At 41.3% G+C, this 19038-nt stretch overlaps 1 protein-coding gene and 1 long non-coding RNA gene across 2 annotated transcripts in view; both read left to right on the top strand.

Moving 5' to 3' along the window:
• Nucleotides 1-2922, top strand: part of LOC140189910 (uncharacterized) — a 31669-nt gene extending 28747 nt beyond the window's left edge. The window contains exon 11 of the mRNA XM_072246255.1: nucleotides 2627-2922. Coding sequence (XP_072102356.1) covers nucleotides 2627-2922 — 296 coding nt within the window. The remainder of the gene's footprint in view (nucleotides 1-2626) is intronic.
• A 447-nt stretch (nucleotides 2923-3369) lies between these two features.
• LOC140190218 (uncharacterized) lies at nucleotides 3370-7353 on the top strand. Its single transcript, XR_011883557.1, has 4 exons — nucleotides 3370-4148; nucleotides 5298-5338; nucleotides 6042-6168; nucleotides 6977-7353. It is a non-coding gene; the product is annotated as an uncharacterized lncRNA (long non-coding RNA).
• Nucleotides 7354-19038: the final 11685 nt, after the last annotated feature.

Raw genomic sequence — 19038 nt, forward strand, 5'->3', positions numbered from 1 at the left:
GATGTCAGCACATCCTTTCTTAGATAAGCAGCAGCCCTAGACTGGTCACAACACTCCTTGTGAGTCCTAACAACTTACAGCCATCTGGGTTATTTCTCCTTTTTTATCATCAGACCATAAAACTGTCAGACATCGGAGCAAACTTAGGCCATTTGGTTCATCGAGTCTGTCCTACCATTCTCTTATTCGATCATAAGACCATACGGTATCGAAGCAGAATTAAGCCATTTGAGTCATTGCGTCTGCTCCGCATCTCATCATGGCTGATCCAATTTCCCTCTCAGCCCTAATCTCCTGTGTTCTCCACGCATGCCTTGAACAATCAAGAATCGATCCACCTCTGCCTTCAATATAGATAAAGACTAGGCCTCCACAGCTGCCCGAGGCGACGAAATCCACAGATCCATCACATTCTGGCTAAAGAAATTCCTCCTCATGCCGGTTCTAAATGAGGCTACGTTGTCTCGTCTTAGACTCTCGCACCATAGAAAATATTCTTACCACATAATGCCGAATTTCTTATCCTTCCCAATCCCAGTATCCTGCCTTCTCCCCATAATTTTGACGCCCTGACTAATCAAGAACCTATCAACCTCGGGTTTAATTATACTCGATGACTTGTATTCTCAGTCTGTCTTTAATTACCTCTGGCTTTTGCACGTCTGTGTAAAAACAATGAGGAAGTTCCCTCTTTGCATTTTGTGCTCTAAGGCTCGTTGACCACAGCACTGAGTCTATTCGCTGAAGCGAATTGGTGACAATAGTACCTTAAAGCAACCACCTTAGTTTTGATAATTAGCTGGTAACTTTAGCAGAGTGATGTTTCTGATTTGTTTTCGCTGACTTCATTTAGTTTATTTATGAGTTATTTAATTGCATTTTCAGTTTGTACTTTGTTATCTTCTTTCAATGATGTCATTATTTGTTCAGTTTAATTATGCTCGTGACAAACACTAAATTGGGTGGGACTGCAATTAATGATCGTGGGTTAAGGGTGAAAAGTGAAATATTTAAGGGGACCATCACGGGAAACCTCTTTACTCAGGGGGTAGTGAGAATGTGGAACCTGCACAAGTAGTGCATATGAGCTTAATTTCAACGTTTAGGAGAAGTTTGGAAGGGTGCTCGGAAAGTAGGGTTATGAAGGGCAATGGTTCCGGTGCAGGCCAATGGGCGTAGGCAGTTTAAATGGTTTAGCACGAACTAGATCTGCCGAATAGCATGTTTCTGTGCTGTATTTTCTATGACTTCATTACGCTATGACCTTAAATAAGCAATGTTCCTGAAAGTCTTCAGGATTTTCTGACGCTTAGGTCAGGCACTTGACATCTTTTCGAAGTGGGCCTATTCCGAGGGATGCCTGGTTTAATGGGTCAACTTGAGTTTACAATGAGGTTCCTGGGACCGGGCGCTGGCGGCAAATTTATGGACACTTTAGTCCGTTACTACCTCTTCAGTGCTATGCAAACAGATATAAAAAAACACGATTTCCTTCAGAATTTACTAATATATTTTCTTCACTTTTCTACAATCAACTCAGGGAGAAAAAGGTGAGACATTTATCGTTTTTGCAAATATCGAATTTTCTTTAAATGTTTGAACTAATGTTTGATTCCCTAATAATAGTGCAAATAGTGGCCGAGATATGGTATGACGATAAAGTCTGGATGTTTGCACTTGCACATATAAAGTAGGGCATGGAGCAGTGCACAACGGCAAAATGCCACTCCGCCTCCATATATGCGTCGACCATTCTGCCTGAGTTAATCTGTATACATAGTGCACATCTCTCCATTTGCTGTCGTTCGCGTACTGCCTGAATATCCCAATCGTAACTATTTCCAGAAATCTGGTCAGTGTTCCTGGCACTTAAAATTTCGACGTAAAATAAACTAGTCTTATATATCTTCTTGGAACATCCCCTTCTTATCCCAAACCTGGAGTATCTGACAATTCCACACTGTGGAAAAATACGTGTAGTAACCTATTTTTGTCTCTCATAATATGATAAATTACATGAGGTATCATCTAAGTCTTCCACACTTCGGAGAAGGCAATCCAAGATTGTTCAACCTGCTCTTATACCTAGTGCACAACAAACTAGTTCAAATCTCTGCGAACATTTGCAGTTCTCCAGGCCTCCATACACTTTCTGTTGTGCGATAAACTTAACTGCACGTATCACGCCAAAAGGGGAGGAAGTGAAGTTTTATTATGTTTTTATTATCAATGCACAAACCGATAACGCCAACAGGTCATGCGCATTTTAACACCCTATCTACTTATGTTTCTTGGGGTCTGTGGGCTCCAACCGTAAGATAACTTCCTTCTTCAAAGATCCTCAGCGTCCTAGCACGTATAGTATAGTTTGTTCTTGTATTTGACTTCTCAAACCAAATCATCTCACACTGTCTGGTTTCAATTCCTCTTAAGAACACTTCATATAATGTAACTCACATAATGCTACACATGATCTCCAAGCTGCCTGGTGTTGTTCACCAAACAATGATATGTCAGATAATTCGACATCAATTGTGTTAAAAACAGTCACGCCGAATCAGGTCAACGTGCACTATAGTGATGGGTGATACAAATTCCTATATTAATCCATATTTTTTGCATCAAGTTGCGAACGCCCGATTTTTGGACACCCCACACATATGTGAGAACTTTTCGGTGTCCATTCGGATTTTGCGGCCATTGGGGGACTGCAGGCATCTTCTGTTGGAGAGCAATGGAACATCTCCTACTTGCTTTTTCTCTCCAACTCTCCCATCTTCATATTCCCAAACTGCAATAATCGCGGGCTACATCAGGCCGACGGGAGCTGGGAGCGCCATGCAAACTCACTCGGTGATTGCGGCCGGATGCCGGCCTCTCTCGCCAATTCTGCTTGCTCTCCCATCACAGTCGCTGCTATGACCTCTCGCACAAACTGTTTTTCTCGGTTCCCTCATTAGAAATTATTCTGTTCACGAGCAATAGTCAGGAAAGCAAACACGTCGCAAACTTGGGACGGTGAAGTAACGCTAACTTGTTAAGATGTTATCTAAGTGCCATTAAAGTAGATATCAAAAGCTAAAGCTCTTATGCACACGAAATAGTTCGTGAACGTAACACAATGAATACATCAATGCATATGCTTGTGTGTTTGTGTGTGTGTGTGTGTGTGTGTGTGTGTGTGTCTTGTACCCGACGGAAAAGAAAAATACTCCTTTAGCCTCGGAGGCACCGAGTGATTAATAGTGGAAGAGTGGAAGCATGCCCTCATGCCCTTTTAGTTCAGCACGAATGATAAGATGGATTCTTGACCTCATAATCTAACTTATGATTTTGTACTTTGTTGCTTACCAGTAATATTGTGTAAATTCTCTATAGCAGTTACACTTTTCTCCGCATACATTGTTGGGGTTTTACACTGGTTCACCTCAATGCATCGTATAGCGATTTGATCTGTATGAACAGTTTGCAAGATAAACTTTTCACAGTATCTTAGTAAATGTGATCATAATAAACTAATTACAGATGGATTCCGACCGAGTTGCCCAACGAGCTAATCCCGTCTGAGAGCCTTTGAAATACGGCTCTCTAATCTCTTTCTTTCATTGTATTCATTAGGATAATTTTCAAATGCTGGTAGTACGTATACCCGCCTCAATCGTGTAGTGGCAGATCATTCCAAATACGCACCTCCTTATGAATGGAAAAGTTGTGCCTAATGCTCCTTTTAAATCACTTGCGCCTAATCTTAAATCTATGCCCTCTTGCTTCTAGATTCTTCTTCCTGGAAAAACGAGCATTGGATTCATGATCTTATACCTCTATCAGCTATTCCATTCCTTGATCTTATACAGCTCTATTAGATACTTACGCCAGTTTTCCCCCAAAGTCAGCACATAGATTCCACAATCTTCCTTGCTTTCATAATTCTTTGGTGCCAACCGTTGACAAAATAAGCTAAAGTGTTACACATGCAGTCAGAAGAGCACGATGAAGTTGCTGATATTTGCATTGTTCTAAAGTGGTCTTAAAACCGTTATCAGTCATTAATAATTCCGTACACCTATAAATAATACTGAATGAAATTACCGATATTCGTTTCAGGAAACAGTCATTTCCCTTGGACGAAAGCACAACACCACCTGTCTGTGAGTACTCGTCCAAGTTAATTTCCATCATTTAATTTACTTACATGCTTTTGACAGTTTTATTAGTAATATTTTCAATTGCTTGTTTCTATTCTTATTTGATCATGTTAAAGTGTGGAACAAATTGTTGTGTCGGAGCTATTGCAGGCGTGTTTCTTGTTCTAAGACAGCAGGACGTTATGCTCGCTTCTGATCCTAAACCACTGTAAAAAGATCATTACTCAAACACTTTAGTTAAAATGGATTAGAAGTCACAATTAGCCTCGCAGTTATTCTCTTCCTAGTTATACAATCACTTGCTGTGATTCACCTAAGAAAATTCCGCCAAATCGGTTCTACTCTTCCCTTTAAGTTGATCAAATAAATCATCTGATTGAGTTATCAGCTGATTCTCATATAGTCCGTGGTAACATCTACGTTTTTTCTTACTGTACTTTACTAACACCATCTGCATATCGCGATGCTCACAAGCCTGCCATTATAGGTAATCGCATCTAAAATATGCTAATGAGTTTGAGTATGTTCAATCACACAACCAACTTTCAAAACAATTGTTCTGTTTCCCTTTACACTTTAGGCTTAACCATCAAGATTGGCTCGATTTCTTGCACGATAAGTTGTTTTCTATAAATTCTCCATGCAAATAAATTTGACAGAGCTAGACAGAAGAAAATGCTATTCGTTCTGATCCTAAAATCAGTGCAAACTTTCCAAAATTTTATCAAGCCATTCTCGATGGAACAGCAGATAATCCATCAAAGATTAGGATTAGGGAGTTATGTGCCTCACAACACGTAGCTTCGAATCCTTCCCCCCCCCCCCCCAGCTAAAACTAATTTTCAAGAGAAAGATGACGGCATATGGGCGACTATTCAGAAATAGAGACTGTTTATCACCACTAGCGATTAAAAAGACAAATAAATACTAGGCTCACCGGGATCACAAGAGATTCTGCAGATGCTTTGTCCTAATGAAGAGACTCAGATGGAAAAGTCGATACTTTCCATATATGCAGCTTGGCCTGCAAATATCCTCCAGCATTTTGTAAGCTCCCCAATAAGCAGGGTAAGCTTTGCACGTCCTATAAATGAATTACATATAGATGCAGATTAATTTATTAACGTTTATTCGAACATTAATATCCCCCAGATGCAGTGGTCGTCAAGAAACACCGCACGACTGAGCAAACTGTAAGTTGATCACGATACTGCTCTCGTTCCTTACTGCTTGACATTTCCAGAAATGTATTTACCGTCACTACCCGTCTATTGACCATATACAATCAATGGACACTTTATTAGGTACACAGGTACACCTGATTGTTAATGAAAAGCCTTGGGAGCAATTTGTTGTACAAAAGCATGCAAACATAGGCAAGATGTTCAGTTGTTTCGAGTAAATAGCCAATTAGGGACGAAATGTAATCTAAATGATTGACATAGGATGAGTGTGGGTGCCAGACCGGGTTGTCTGAGTATTTCAGAAACTGCTGATCTCTTGAGATTTTCATGTACACCATTTTCTAGGGTTTACAAAAAGTGGTGTGAATAAAATTAGCCAGTGAAGGCAGTTCTGTTGGCGAAAACGTTTTGTTAATGTGAGCGGTCAGAACAGAATGGCCAAACTCGTTCAATCTGACAGGAAGGCGACGGTAACGCGGATAATCAACCGGTACAACAATGGTGTGCAGAAAAAAAATCTCTAAATACACACGTCGAATATTGCAGAAGAAGGGAAGACCACGCCGGGTTTCATTACTGTTCCTAATAAAGTGACCACTGAGTGAATATTGATATCCCATCCCCTATCGTGCTAACAATACGAAAGGCAGAGACAGAATGACTGAATTTTTGAAAAGCTGTGTTAAGTTTGTGTTTTCTTTTTTATATCCAGCTTCAACATGAATATGACACAGTCGCACTTAGTGAAGTGGACGTTAGGTCGAATGCGAATTTGATGAGGCAAACTTCTTTATATGCGTCTGTCAAATAGTCTCTGTTTTTGTGGGGCAGCCGTGCGGGTAAGCCATACAACATGTCTACGCCCTTAACATAACTGGGGATACTCTGCGCAGTATGGCCTCTTTTGTCGCGTTATTCCGTTAAAATGTTTATCATATTACTTGGTGTATTTTTGTTGAGGGCAGAATAATTAAGTAAGCCCCTGGAGAAAGTAGATTCAAAGAAATGCGTTCGGCGAGTAAAACTGACAAGCCCCCACATTGTAATGGATGTAGTTGAGGCGGGTTTCGGTGTGCATTCGGTCTGGAGTGTAAGTGTCAAATTCACCTAGCTTGTGAATGCTTTCAATAAATCAGTGATTATTATTTTGTCAATTTGGGGGATTCTTTTTGTTTGCACAAACTTCATGATTCGGTGTCGTTACATTAATCGTTTATTCCATTCATAACGACAGTGCAGAATTAAATATTGGGTGATGAAAATGTTTATGGTGCATGCCATTAAGAGGAGAAAATCTGGACTTGGGCAAGTTGACAGAGAACTACTGAGCATGACTTACAATGGCTGTCACAATGGGCACGGCTATTGAAACTCCTTTCGTATCCGTAAGGTGGCGTGTCGTCTTGTCCTGGCACGTCAGTGTCTGAGTGCTCTGATTCCAGTGCAGGTTCCAGACTTCCCAAAATTTAAACACGGCCGTATGTCAGTGGAGATGAAATGTATGTTTTGCTTCCATTGTTTTAAATGACATCTCCTATTTTAACGGGTCTAACACATAAATCATGAGCATCTTATAGGTTAGTTTATAATGTTTAATTTCACATTTGTCATTTCTATAAACATTAATCCTTATTGCCTTGGCTGCAGAAATTTCTGAATTGGAACTTCGGCGGTGCAGAACTGAAGGACATGCAGCCAATCGGATGTCGTTGCTAAGCGCTGGTTCTTCGAGTCACAAGCATGTGCACTGCAAGCGCTGCGTGGTTGTTACGAAACTCGAGGTTTGGTTATGGAATTTGGTGATGAGAGCACTGTCCAAGTAACTTATCATCTAAATTGTGACATTTAAATTTGTTACTTTAATTTGGGACGCAGCTATTTTTTGACGGCAATTTAAGTGCAGACTTCCTTAAAATTTGCTTTTATTTTATACAGACAATATATGAATGCATATCGCAAGAACGTGTATGCTCTCTTTCTTGTTTGTTTCCCCCTTGTTCAATCTGGTATCGATGTAGATTATTAAAGTGTTACGTTTATTGAAAAATTCGCTCCTTTAATTTTCTTTCACCCATGCATCGAAAACATCCACCACATCCCCAGACACTCAAACTCAAGAAAGTTTCATACATTCATTTATTCACAATTCTACTTATCTGAATATTTGGCTTGAGCTTTATTCTGTGGTTTCTGAAAATGGACCACTTCGCCTTGGGAATAAGTTTGCCTTTATATTTTCACGTGTTTTCATCATTTCAAGTGTAAAATACATACGTAATTCATTTAGATTATAATTCGTAATTCATTTAGATTATAATTTTTATAAACGATTTCCATCTGAATATACAAGGCATCGTTGGTAATTTTGCGAGGTTAAGTGCTTTTGCAGATAATGTAGACGATGGTGAAAAATTACAAAAGGATCTTAATGGCTTATACATGTGTGCTCAGGATCGGCAAATAGCTATCAGTTACAAAATACACGTGGACTAAGCTGTTAACTGTCCTGTGCTAGCACCAGTGGGATCATCATTTGATCTGCCACCTGTCTTCAGGAGTTTCTGTCCGCTTATGATCCAGACTCCCTCGAGGTGGTTGGCCAGCAGTGCTAAAGCACCACCTCTCACTGGTGAGCTTAAAAACTTAGCATCTGCCTCTATCAGAGTTGTTGGTCACTTCCATCCAACAGATAGTCTGCTCTTCAGGTGTCTATGCAACTACTGAAGGGTTTGCAAGATATGTATACGCTGTCTGACTCTCTGCCCCTCTGGACATATTTGGTCCACACCCATGCTGGACCTTTCTCTGCTCCCTCAGCAACAGCCCTGCTGGTTGACTTGATCTCTCTTCTAGTGAAGCCAAGGTCACGCAGCCACTTCTGGAGAGTGAACGCAATAAACCCACGGCAGCCTACTTCGAATGGATAGCGTGAGACCTTGCACCCGGTGTCTCTGCATTCTGATCTTAATTCTGCATACTTGGTTAACTTGCGCTCGTGGGCTTCATCGATGTTGTCTTCCCAGGGGACTGTGAGTTCTCCAATAACCACTTCTCTACCGGTGTCAGACCATATAATTTTATCTGCACGCAATGTCCAGATATAATCTTATGGTCTGACACCAGTAGAGAAGAGTCAGATAAGTAAGCACTATCCCATTTTGCGGTATGAAATTAGTGCATGGCTGGACACTGAGGAGTCCTGTGAAATATAGAGAAGGAGGACTGCAGATTCATAGTTCGCTGGCAGCATCTTCTTATGCAGACAGGGCCAAAGAAGACATTAGGCAAGCCTTTTCATTCACGGCTCCGCGTTTAAGAGTTCCCCGAAGTTACATAAAACAAGAATAGACGAACATGATAGATGGGCTGACAGTGCATGGCCTTTTCTCGAGGTAGATTTGCTAAAATAGGAGGTCACATTTTGAAGAACAGAGACGCGGAATTTAAAAGGAGCAGCGGGGATAACTTCTTCACACAAGGAGTAGTGCATATTTGGATTGAGATGTTAAAATTGCGCTTGAGGTTAGGCACGTCACCAACTTTTAAAATTTATCTGGCGATAAGAGCCTGTTTCTATGTTGTGTGGACATATGATTTTATAACTATTGGTGCTAAAGACATTCGATTGCTTTATGCAACATTACTCAAACTTAAAATTCATATGACACGAATATTGGACAGGTTTCTAACAGTAAGCAGACTAATTTCAGGATAAAGAATGATGCATATCAGGCAGTAATTTGGGCAGACAACGCCTGATGACTTTTAATGCTGCCAGATATGAACACAAGAAAATGGTACAAGTAATCTAGTTGGCGCCTCCTCTACAGTGCTCTTCAATAAGATGGTGGCAGATATATCGTGAAGTAACGTTTCCTCTGTGCCAGATCCCATAACCACTAATTAGTAAATATTTGAAATACTTCGCTAACCTCACAAAAAAATAAATCAAATTATATTTTGTCCTTCTTCAACTACAGAGAATTCCAGAATGCCACTTTCTTTTGTGATTAGAAAGTGGCATTCTGGAATTCTCTGTAGTTGAAGAAGGACAAAATATATCTGTCTTGCATCTCAGATATTTATAACCACACTCTAATTTGTAAACATGGTCCTTCTCTTGTTTCACTCTACCAGTGAAAACACCTAATGTCACACCTCCTTAAGATCGCATGTGTTTGTTTAACGTCACCCAGCATCTCGATGAGCTCTAGGGAATGTAGTTCCGGACTGTACTTACACTACTGAGAGATGACATACTTTGTTTCAGGGATTGGCTAAGGTTAATCTCACGTGGGTTTTTTCCAGTGCTTTAGTGCCTCCTTTTCAGGCAGAAAACCAAAACTCTGCCCAATACATCAGGTGTAGCCTCACGAATACTCCGTATGCCATAAAGAAACCGCTCTACTCTACTGCTCGTAACATGTAGCAAAGAAAGTCCAACAAGCTACTTGCCACTGGAACTAGTTGTGTGATTTTCCCGCTAACATTTTTTTGTGATTCGTGCATTACAACACTCAGAAACCTTTGAGCTGAGCTTCACACGTTTGCATCTTCCTTCCTCTTCATTAAAAGTATACTTGATTCCTCTTATCCATGTGTATAACCACAAAGTTCCTTACATTATAAACACAAGAGATTTGGCAGATAGTAGAACTCCAAGGTAACACATACACAATTCCGTAGGAACTCAGCTGGTCAGTCTGCATCTATAGAAATTGATCACAGTCGACGTTTCGCTCCCAGACACTTCATCGGGACAGGGATGGAAGGGAGAAGGCGTCAGAATAAAAATATGGGTGGAAGGGAAGGAGAACTAGCTAGACAGTGATATGTGATTGCAAATGGCTTGGAAAAACAAAAGGTCAGTGAAGGAATCTGATAGGAGAGGAAAGTGGACCACGTGTGAAGGAAAGAAGGATGAATGGTAGAGGGTAATAATAGGTAGGTGAAGAGACGAGGTAAGAGGCCAAAGTGGGAAATAGATGAAGAGCAAAGGGAGAGAGAAAATAACAGAAGGAAAAATCGATGTTCATGTCATCAGGATGAAATCTGAGGTATTCCTTCTGGGGAGCGTAACAACGTTGGTCTGCAGTTTGATGCAGAGTCAATCTTGGGCCCTCGCATTTGTTGTCCGGAGCGTATGTTACAGAAGCACGAAGTCGCTGCGCTAAAGACCCCCGTTGAATCTTGACCCTAGATTCTGTTTGCGTGGAGTTTGTGCATTGGTCTGTACCCCTGTTGGATCCTGCATACAGGATTTTCTTCGGTGTACACGGAATTCTTCCCACATCCTAAGGTGAGCGGATTGATAGGTTAGTTGTTTACTCTAACTAGCCCTTATTCTGCTCGTTAGTGATTGATCTCGATATTAGCTGATGAGAATGTGGAGATAAGTTTTAAATATGGAATTACTTTGTAATCAGTATCAAAGGATATTTATAATCTGCAAGGTCTTCTTAGGACGAACAACTTGATTACATGTTATATTACAGAATGATCCCCATGATATCCCCAATTTAGGTTGCAATACATATCTAACATTTATTACACAAAACAGCTATCGTGTCTCCATTGCTGAACGGTATTTTTTTGCATATTACAGAATTCAAGGTGTATTGGGCTGTACAGGATAGAATGCTGAGGACTAGATTTATTAAATGGTATAACGAATACGAGGGATGAATGGCCACTGTCAGTTTCAATGTCTTAAGCTTTGGCTCTGTAGCGTGCAGCATGAAAATGACAACACCAGATCTCTCGAATGCCTGCCAGAGAAGATGGTTGAGTTAGGTGCAATAGTAACTCCTCTAAGCCAGTTCGCGGGATTCATGGATAGGTGGTTAAAGGCGGCACATGGTTACGGAGAGAATACAGAAGATTAGGGCAGAGAGGGAAATGGATCAGCCATGATGAACTGGCAGAGCAGAACAACTGGCCTAATCCTGCTCCTATAACTTATGGTCCTGGCTTTATGGGAATGGATTATAAGTATATACAGTACATTTTATATAGTTCCAAAGTGCGTTCAAAGGACATAGATGATATCTGTCGGGGAGATAGAGGTCTGAGCAAAATATTGGCTATGGTGTTCCTAGCTCCTGGAGTCTACTCCGTCTTGCAGGAAATGTTTACGAAGCTAGTTTCTGCACTTTCATGCGCCTCCGGTACTGATTAAGGTAGCGCAGTTCTATCCTCTCTATGAATATCCGTGAAACTGGATTATCAAATAGCCGTGCTGATTTTGTGTTTTTTTAAAAATTCATTTGATTGAGATTGGGAAATAGAGCTTTGACTTGTGATTTTAGCTGCAAGAAGACAGCTTCCCACTATGGAGTTGAATTCCAGTTTAGGACTGCGTTGTACTCAATTCACAGAAGTGAGTCAGCAAGAAATCTCAGTTTCCTTCCCCAAAATCTACGAGGAACTGGTAGGTAAAAATGGAACCAGAGTATTGACACACTGAGGAAAGAGGATGTAACTGCCCAGAGAAACAGAAAGAGAGACAGAGAGAGACAAACAGAGACAGAGACAGAGACAGAGACAGAGAGAGACAGAGAGAGACAGAGACACGGAGAGACAGAGAGAGAGAGAGAGAAAGAGAGACAGAGGGAGAGACAGACAAAGACAGAGACGGAGACAGACAGAGACAGAGACAGAGATACAGAGACACAGAGAGACAGAGAAACAGAGAGAGACAGAGAGAGACAGAGAGAGAGGTGGGGATGGATTAACATTCTGCAAGATTCAAAATTGCAGAGCCCGATCAAAGAGGAGAAAACTTAGACTGTTTCTCTGTTCCATGCAGGGAAGATATACAAGAGCTGTTGAATTAAAAACGTTCAAGTTCAGAAGCCAAATATGAGTGGTCAGGAAGCACGCATTTACTTCCGCAATACTCTGATCATTATAAGCCATTGTTCGTTTTTTGTTTTCATAGAGCTGAGCTTGCGAGAAGGATTTTCTTCAAGTGGACAGGCGGAATGAGAGCGTGGCCGAGGGTGTTGAATATTAACGGTTTAAAACTTCCCGCCGCATAAAATGACTGAAGAAAAGTCTATCATCATATTCAGGCATCATTAAGTATGACATTCATCAACATACGATAAAAGCTGAAGAAAAACAAGTGGGATTGTTTCATAAATGGAAGTTTAAAGTAAATACATTATCAAAGTACGCATACGTCACCGCATAGTACCCGGAGATTCATTTACTTGCAGGCATTCACCGTATGCAGCTCATAGGTACAGCGCACCGTACGCTACCCCTGTTCTGTGAAGTTTAGCATTCCCATGCCATTTTGCGAACAGTAGAACGCTTGGCTAATTGAGTCCATGGAACTTACAGGTGAATCACATTGTTCCAATATGTTGAAAATAGGTTATTAGGACTATAAGGTATAGAATCAGAATAAGGTCGTTTGTCCCATCGAGTCGGTTCTGCCACTTCATCATGGCAGATCCAATTTTTCGTCTCAGGCCAAATCTTCTGCTTTCTCCCCGTATCCATTCATTCCCTGGATTATCAAGAATCTGTCAATCTCTGCTTTAAATATAGATAACGGCTTGGCCTATACAAATGCCTGGGGCAAAGAATTCCACGGATTTAACACCCTCTGGTGAAAGAAATTCCTCCTCATCTCCGATGTGAAGGGACGAACCTCAATTCTGAGGCTGTGTCCATTGGTCTTCTATTCTCCAACCAGAGGGAACATCCTATCCACTTCCACATTATCAAGGAATTTCACCATTCGATAGGCTTCAAATAGGTGAACACACATTTTTCTGAATTCTAGTGAATGTAGGCCCAGAACTATCAAATGCTCTTCATATGACAAGCCATTCAATCATGGAATCATGTTCGTGAAACCTCTTTAAACCCTTTCAAATTTCAGCACATCCTTTCTAAGACAATGGGCCCAAAACGGCCCAGAGTACTCGAAATGAGGCCTCACCAGTACTTTATGAAGTCTCAACATTGCATCCGTAATTTTATATTCTAGTCCTCCGGAAATGAATGTTAACATCCGGTTTGCCTTCCTCACCACAGAATGAATCTGCAAGTTAAGCTTTAAGGAATCATGCACAAGGGACTCTGGAGTCTCCTTGCGCATCAGTTTTTATGTTTTCTCTCAATTTAGAAAATAGTCAACCCTTTCATTTCTTCTACCAAAGTGCATGACCATACACTTTCGCACATTGCATCATAAAAATCATTGATATAAATCGGAGAAAGAACCAGTCCCAAGACACACCTCTGAGGAACACAACTACTCACCGGCAGCCAACCAGAAGAGTCTCCATTTATTCCCACTCTTTGTCTCCTTCTAATAGGCTACTATTTTACCATGCTAGAATCTTTCCTGTGATAACATGAGCTCGCAGCTTGTTTAGCAGCCTCATGTATGGCACTTTGTCAAAGGCCTTCTGAAAATCCAAAGACGCTACATCAATTTTCCTTTGTTTATCCTGCTTGTTATTTCTTCTATTTCATGTTATGTATCTGAAGAAAGTTTTTCTACCCTCTTTAATATTATTGCCTAGTTTACTTTCGTATTCAGTCTTTACCTTCTCATTAACCATCCGGTTGCCTTCTGTTGCTTTTTAAAAGCTTCTCAATCCTCTAACGTCTCACTACCTTGGCTCTATGATATGCCCTCCCAGTTATGTTGCCTTTGACTTCTCTTGTTAGCCACAGAATCAGAATGAGGTTTATGATCACCGGCATGTGACGTGAAATTTGTTAACTTAACAGCAGCAGTTCAATGCAATACATAATCTAGCAGAGAGGGGGGAAAATAAATATAATACAACATAATTACAAATAAACAAGTAAATCAATTACCTGTATTGAATAGATTATTTAAAAATGCGCAGGAACAGAAATACTGTATATTAAGAAAAGTGAAGTAATGTGCCCCGGGCGCTGGGTCTTTAATAATGGACGCTACCTTTCTTCGTCACCGCTCCCTAAAGTTGTGTCAACTTGCCTTTAGAATACTTGCTTCTCTTTGGGATGTACATATCCTTTGCCCTCAGATTTGCTTCCAGAAATTCCACCATTGCTGTTCTGTCGTCATCTCTGCCTGTGTTCTTTTCGGTCAAATCTGGACAACCTTATCTCATACTGCTGTAATACTCTTTTCTCCACCGTAATACGAGTACATGTAGCTTCAGCTCCTTCTCAAATTTCAGGTTGAATTCGGTCATATTATGAGCACTTCCCCTAACGTGTCTTTTACCTTAACATCTGTAATCAATTCTAGCTCACTGCACGAGGCCCAATCCAGAATGGTTGATCTCCAAATGGAATTAACCACGAGCTGCTCTAAAAGACATAAGAAAATATTCCAGAAATTCTCCCTCCTGGAATCCAGTACCAATCTAATTATAACATTCTTCATACATATTGAAATCACCCATTATAACATTGCCCTTTTGGCATGCATTTTATACCCCTCGTTCTAATTTGCAGACCACATATTTACCACTGTTTGGAGGTCTGCATAAAACGCCCATCAGAGTTCTTTTACCCTTGCACTTCCTTAGGTCTATCCACAATGACCCGACACCTTCCGACCCTTTGTCACCTCTTTACGATTTGATTTCATATTTTCACTCACAGGGCAACGCCGCCCCCCTGCCTTCCGGCCTGTCCTTTCGATACAATGTGTATCTTTCCACATTAATCTTCCATCTAGAATCTTCTTTCAGCCATGAGTCAGAGATTCCTACAACATCATATGTGCCAACATGTAACGTGCTGCACGTTCATCTGCCGTATAGTGCACGCATAAGACCTTCGGTCCTCTATACACCCTCTTCAATTTTGTCCGACTTTTACGTTGCAATTCATCCTACGATGGCTGTTTTGCCCTGTCAACAGTCTCACTTCACCATATATTGTCCATGCTTGTAAACAACTACGTCATCTTCAGCACAATCACTCCGTTTCCCATCCCACTGCCAAATTAGTTTTAACCCTCCCAAAATAATTACCCAACCTACCCGCAAGGATATCGGACCCCCTCTCGTTCAGGTTTAACACCTTCCTATTGTACAGATCGTACTTTCCCTGGAAGGAATCGTAATGATCGATAAATATGACCCCCTTCTCCCTGCACTATTCCCTCAGTCACCTGCGTTCGCCTGCTAACTCATCCTATTCCTACCCTCACTGGCACGTAACGCAGGCTGCAATCTAGAGGTTACCACCCGGAAATCCTGTTTCTCATCAGTCTACCTTTCTCTCTTGAGGACCTCATTCCTTTTCCTACTTTTGTCATTCCTGCCAATATGTATGAAAACTTGGGAATGCCATGGACCTGATCCAGGTACCAGGAAAGTAACGTACCATCCGTATGTCTCTGTCATGCCCACAGAACCTTGTCTCTGCTCCTTTGACTAGGGAATCTCCTGTCAACACTGCTCTCTTCTTTACCTCTCTGCGCTTCTGATCACAACAGCAGACACATTAATAAAATAATTAAATGCATCAATACCTTTGTAAGCATCACCATGATAAAGACGTAGGCTTTGGGCTAATATTTGTGGTCACCGGAAAGTAGACAGAATATCTGTGTGGACTTTACAGTTAGTGAACAGAACATTAAAAGGACACACATGAACTTGTTGGAAAGCCGGCCACTGAGTACAGGAAACCACGGCCTGATACCGATGAAGTGCGTATCCAATTCTACAGAACTGCTGGATGTACAGCAATGCCAAAAGTCTCCTCCGAGATCATGAACTGACGATATTGCGACATAGGGAAGAGGCCATTCACCATTTTACAAAATTTACCACTGAGTGTGGCCAAGGCGAAAGAATCGGGATTGGATGGAAGTAAATCCGAGAAAAGGAAATTATTCAAGGTGGAAATTCATGTAAGGTAACTGGCAATGAATTCAACCACGAAAGAATGTATTGTTTTTAATGCAGACGCTGCACATCCAGTAAAGAGAACAGAAGTAGCAGATCGGACAGGGTCTGTAGAAACGGTGCAGTGCACCGAAAATTCACCATTAATTCAGAAGTGTCGGTTAGCATCTTTCGAAATGAATAAACAGTCGACCTTTCGGGCCAAGACCCTTCACCAAGGCTAGTCCTGACCATTCCATGTCCTGAACATGGGTCTTGTAATTCACTTCCGTAAATGCTGCCTGACCTTATTGAGTTCATCCAGCATTGTGTGTATGTGTGTGTGTGTGTGTGTGTGTGTGTGTGTGTGTGTGTGTGTGTGTGTGTGTGTGTGTGTGTGTGTTGCTCTGGATTTCCAGCATCTGCAGAGTGTCTTGTATGCTGTGGGAAGGGAAACAGTTATAGTTTCAGATCGATAACGTTCCGTCGTATTTGGGTCATTACATCATCGCAGATGACAAGGAAGCTGTTCTGTTGTTATTTTAGCTGTTCTGATGCCTGCTAAATACCTGAACTATTTTATAAGAACATTATAAGATATTAAGACCATAAAACATAGGAGCAGAATTAAGCCATTGAGCTCATCGAGTCTGCTCCTCGCTGATCCATTTCCCTCTCAATCATATTATCCTGCTTTCTCTCCGTAACCTTTCATGGCCTGCTTAATCAAGAACTATCAACCTCTGCTTTAATTATACGAAATAACCTTGCCTCCACAGCCGCATATGCAACGAATGCCACCGTTTCACCGCCCTCTGTCTAAAGAAATTCCTCATCTCTTTAATTCTAAATGAACATCGCTCTATTCTGAGGCTGTGCACTCCAGTCATAGACTCCCTGTGGAGAACATTGTCTGCACATCCACTCTTTCCAGATCTTTCAATATTCCATAGGTTTCAATGACATCTTCCTCATTCCTCTAAACTCCAGCTAGTACAGGCCCACAGTCATCAAAAGTACTTCATATGATAAACGCTTCATTCCTAGGATCATTCTGGTGAGCCTCCTCTGAACCCTCTCCAATATCAGCATATGATTTCTCTCGATAATGAGTCCATAACTACTCACAATACTCCAAAAAATGCCTCACCAGTGCCTTTTAAATCTCAGCATTACATCCTGGTTTTCATACACTGGTTCTCTCAAGAGAATGCTAACGTTGCATTTGCCTTCCTCACCACCAATTCAACCTGCAAGTTAACCTTCAACGCAAACTGTACTGGATTTTCACATTTTGAATTTTCTCCCCATTTAGGAAAATAGTCTCCGTTTTTATTCCTTCTAACAAAGTGCATGACCATACTCTTTCTGATTCTGTGTACAATCCGAAACTTCTTTGACTATTCTTCTAATCTTTCCAAGTCCTTCTAGAGCTCCCTGCATCATCACTGCTATCTTCTTATCTTCAGCAAACGTGGCCACAAAACCGTCAATTCCATCATCCAATTCATTGAAATACAACTTAAAAAGATGCGGTCCCAACACTGAGCCCTGCAGAACACCACTAGTCACTAGTCAGAAAATGCTATATTTACTCCCACTCTTTGCCTCCTGACAATCAACCAATCTTCCATCCACGCTAGTATATTTCCTGTCATACCATGGGCATTTAGTCAGCCTCATGTGCTGCGTATTGTCAAAGTTCCAAGTATATGACGTCCACCGATTCTTTTTTATTTTCCTCTATCTTGATTGTTATTTCAAACGTATGTTTTTTTCAGGCAAGTTGTTCCTTCATGGAAACTAAGCAGCCTTTGGCCTATTTTATCATGTGTCTGCCTCCAGGTACCCTGAGACATCATCCTTAACAATCGACTTTAACATCTTCCCAACCACTGATATCAGGTTAACTGGCCGATAATTTCCTTACTTCTGCGTCCCTCCTATCTTACATAGTAGAGATATTTGCAATTTTCCTGTCCTTTGGAACCATGCTCGAATCTAATAATTCTTGAAAGATCATCACTAATGCTCCCACATAATGAATAGAAACGAGGGAAGACAATTGATACTTAGAGCCTCATTCGAGATGCAGTAAGATCATTTCCACCATTTCACCTCAGTCCACATCTCCGGGACTGGACTGAAATTCCCACCCACTGACAAGTATTTTTTTTTCATTTTGGAATCCCCCTGTCCTTTCTACTCCTGAAAAAGAATCCCGGCCAGAAATGTCGACTATTTGTTCATTTGAATGGATTCTGACTGACCTGCTGAGTGCCTCCAACATTTTATATGTTACTTTGAACATCTAAGCCCAATGTTTTGCTTGGATTTTATTTGTGCAAGGGGGTTTCGTCTTTTATGTTACTGCGGAGGCTAATTAAAATGGCTTCTTTGTTATGTTATAATCGGGAATGCTTCTTTGATATGTTAAACGCTGAGAAAGCTTTGCGCTAGCAGCTTGTTGGGGGTTAGGGGGTGATAAGAAGATGTTACGAACCAATTGGGATAGTTATGACTTTGGTGAATCTGGAAGATTTGTATGCGCGGGGTTTTGAGGCAGGAGACGGGAGAGGAAGACAGAGGATGGACCAGGTGCTGTGAGTCCGCTAACGGGGTCGGACCCCGAGGAGGGCTCTCGGCGAGGAGAGGAGACGGAGACGGACTCGTGTGGAGCGTCTGGTCGACTACCGTCGTTGGTCACAGGCGGCCGGTCGAGGTGGTCCGAAGGGTCGCAGGGTGAAGAAGAAGGGTCTTGAGCTCCAACTGTTTTGTGCACGAGGATATTGAACTTTGATAAGTGTGGCGCCTTTTATTTTCCTTTCATATTTTATTCTCTATTAATTA

Source organism: Mobula birostris, chromosome 29 (assembly GCF_030028105.1).
Source record: "Mobula birostris isolate sMobBir1 chromosome 29, sMobBir1.hap1, whole genome shotgun sequence".
Lineage (NCBI taxonomy): Eukaryota > Metazoa > Chordata > Chondrichthyes > Myliobatiformes > Myliobatidae > Mobula > Mobula birostris.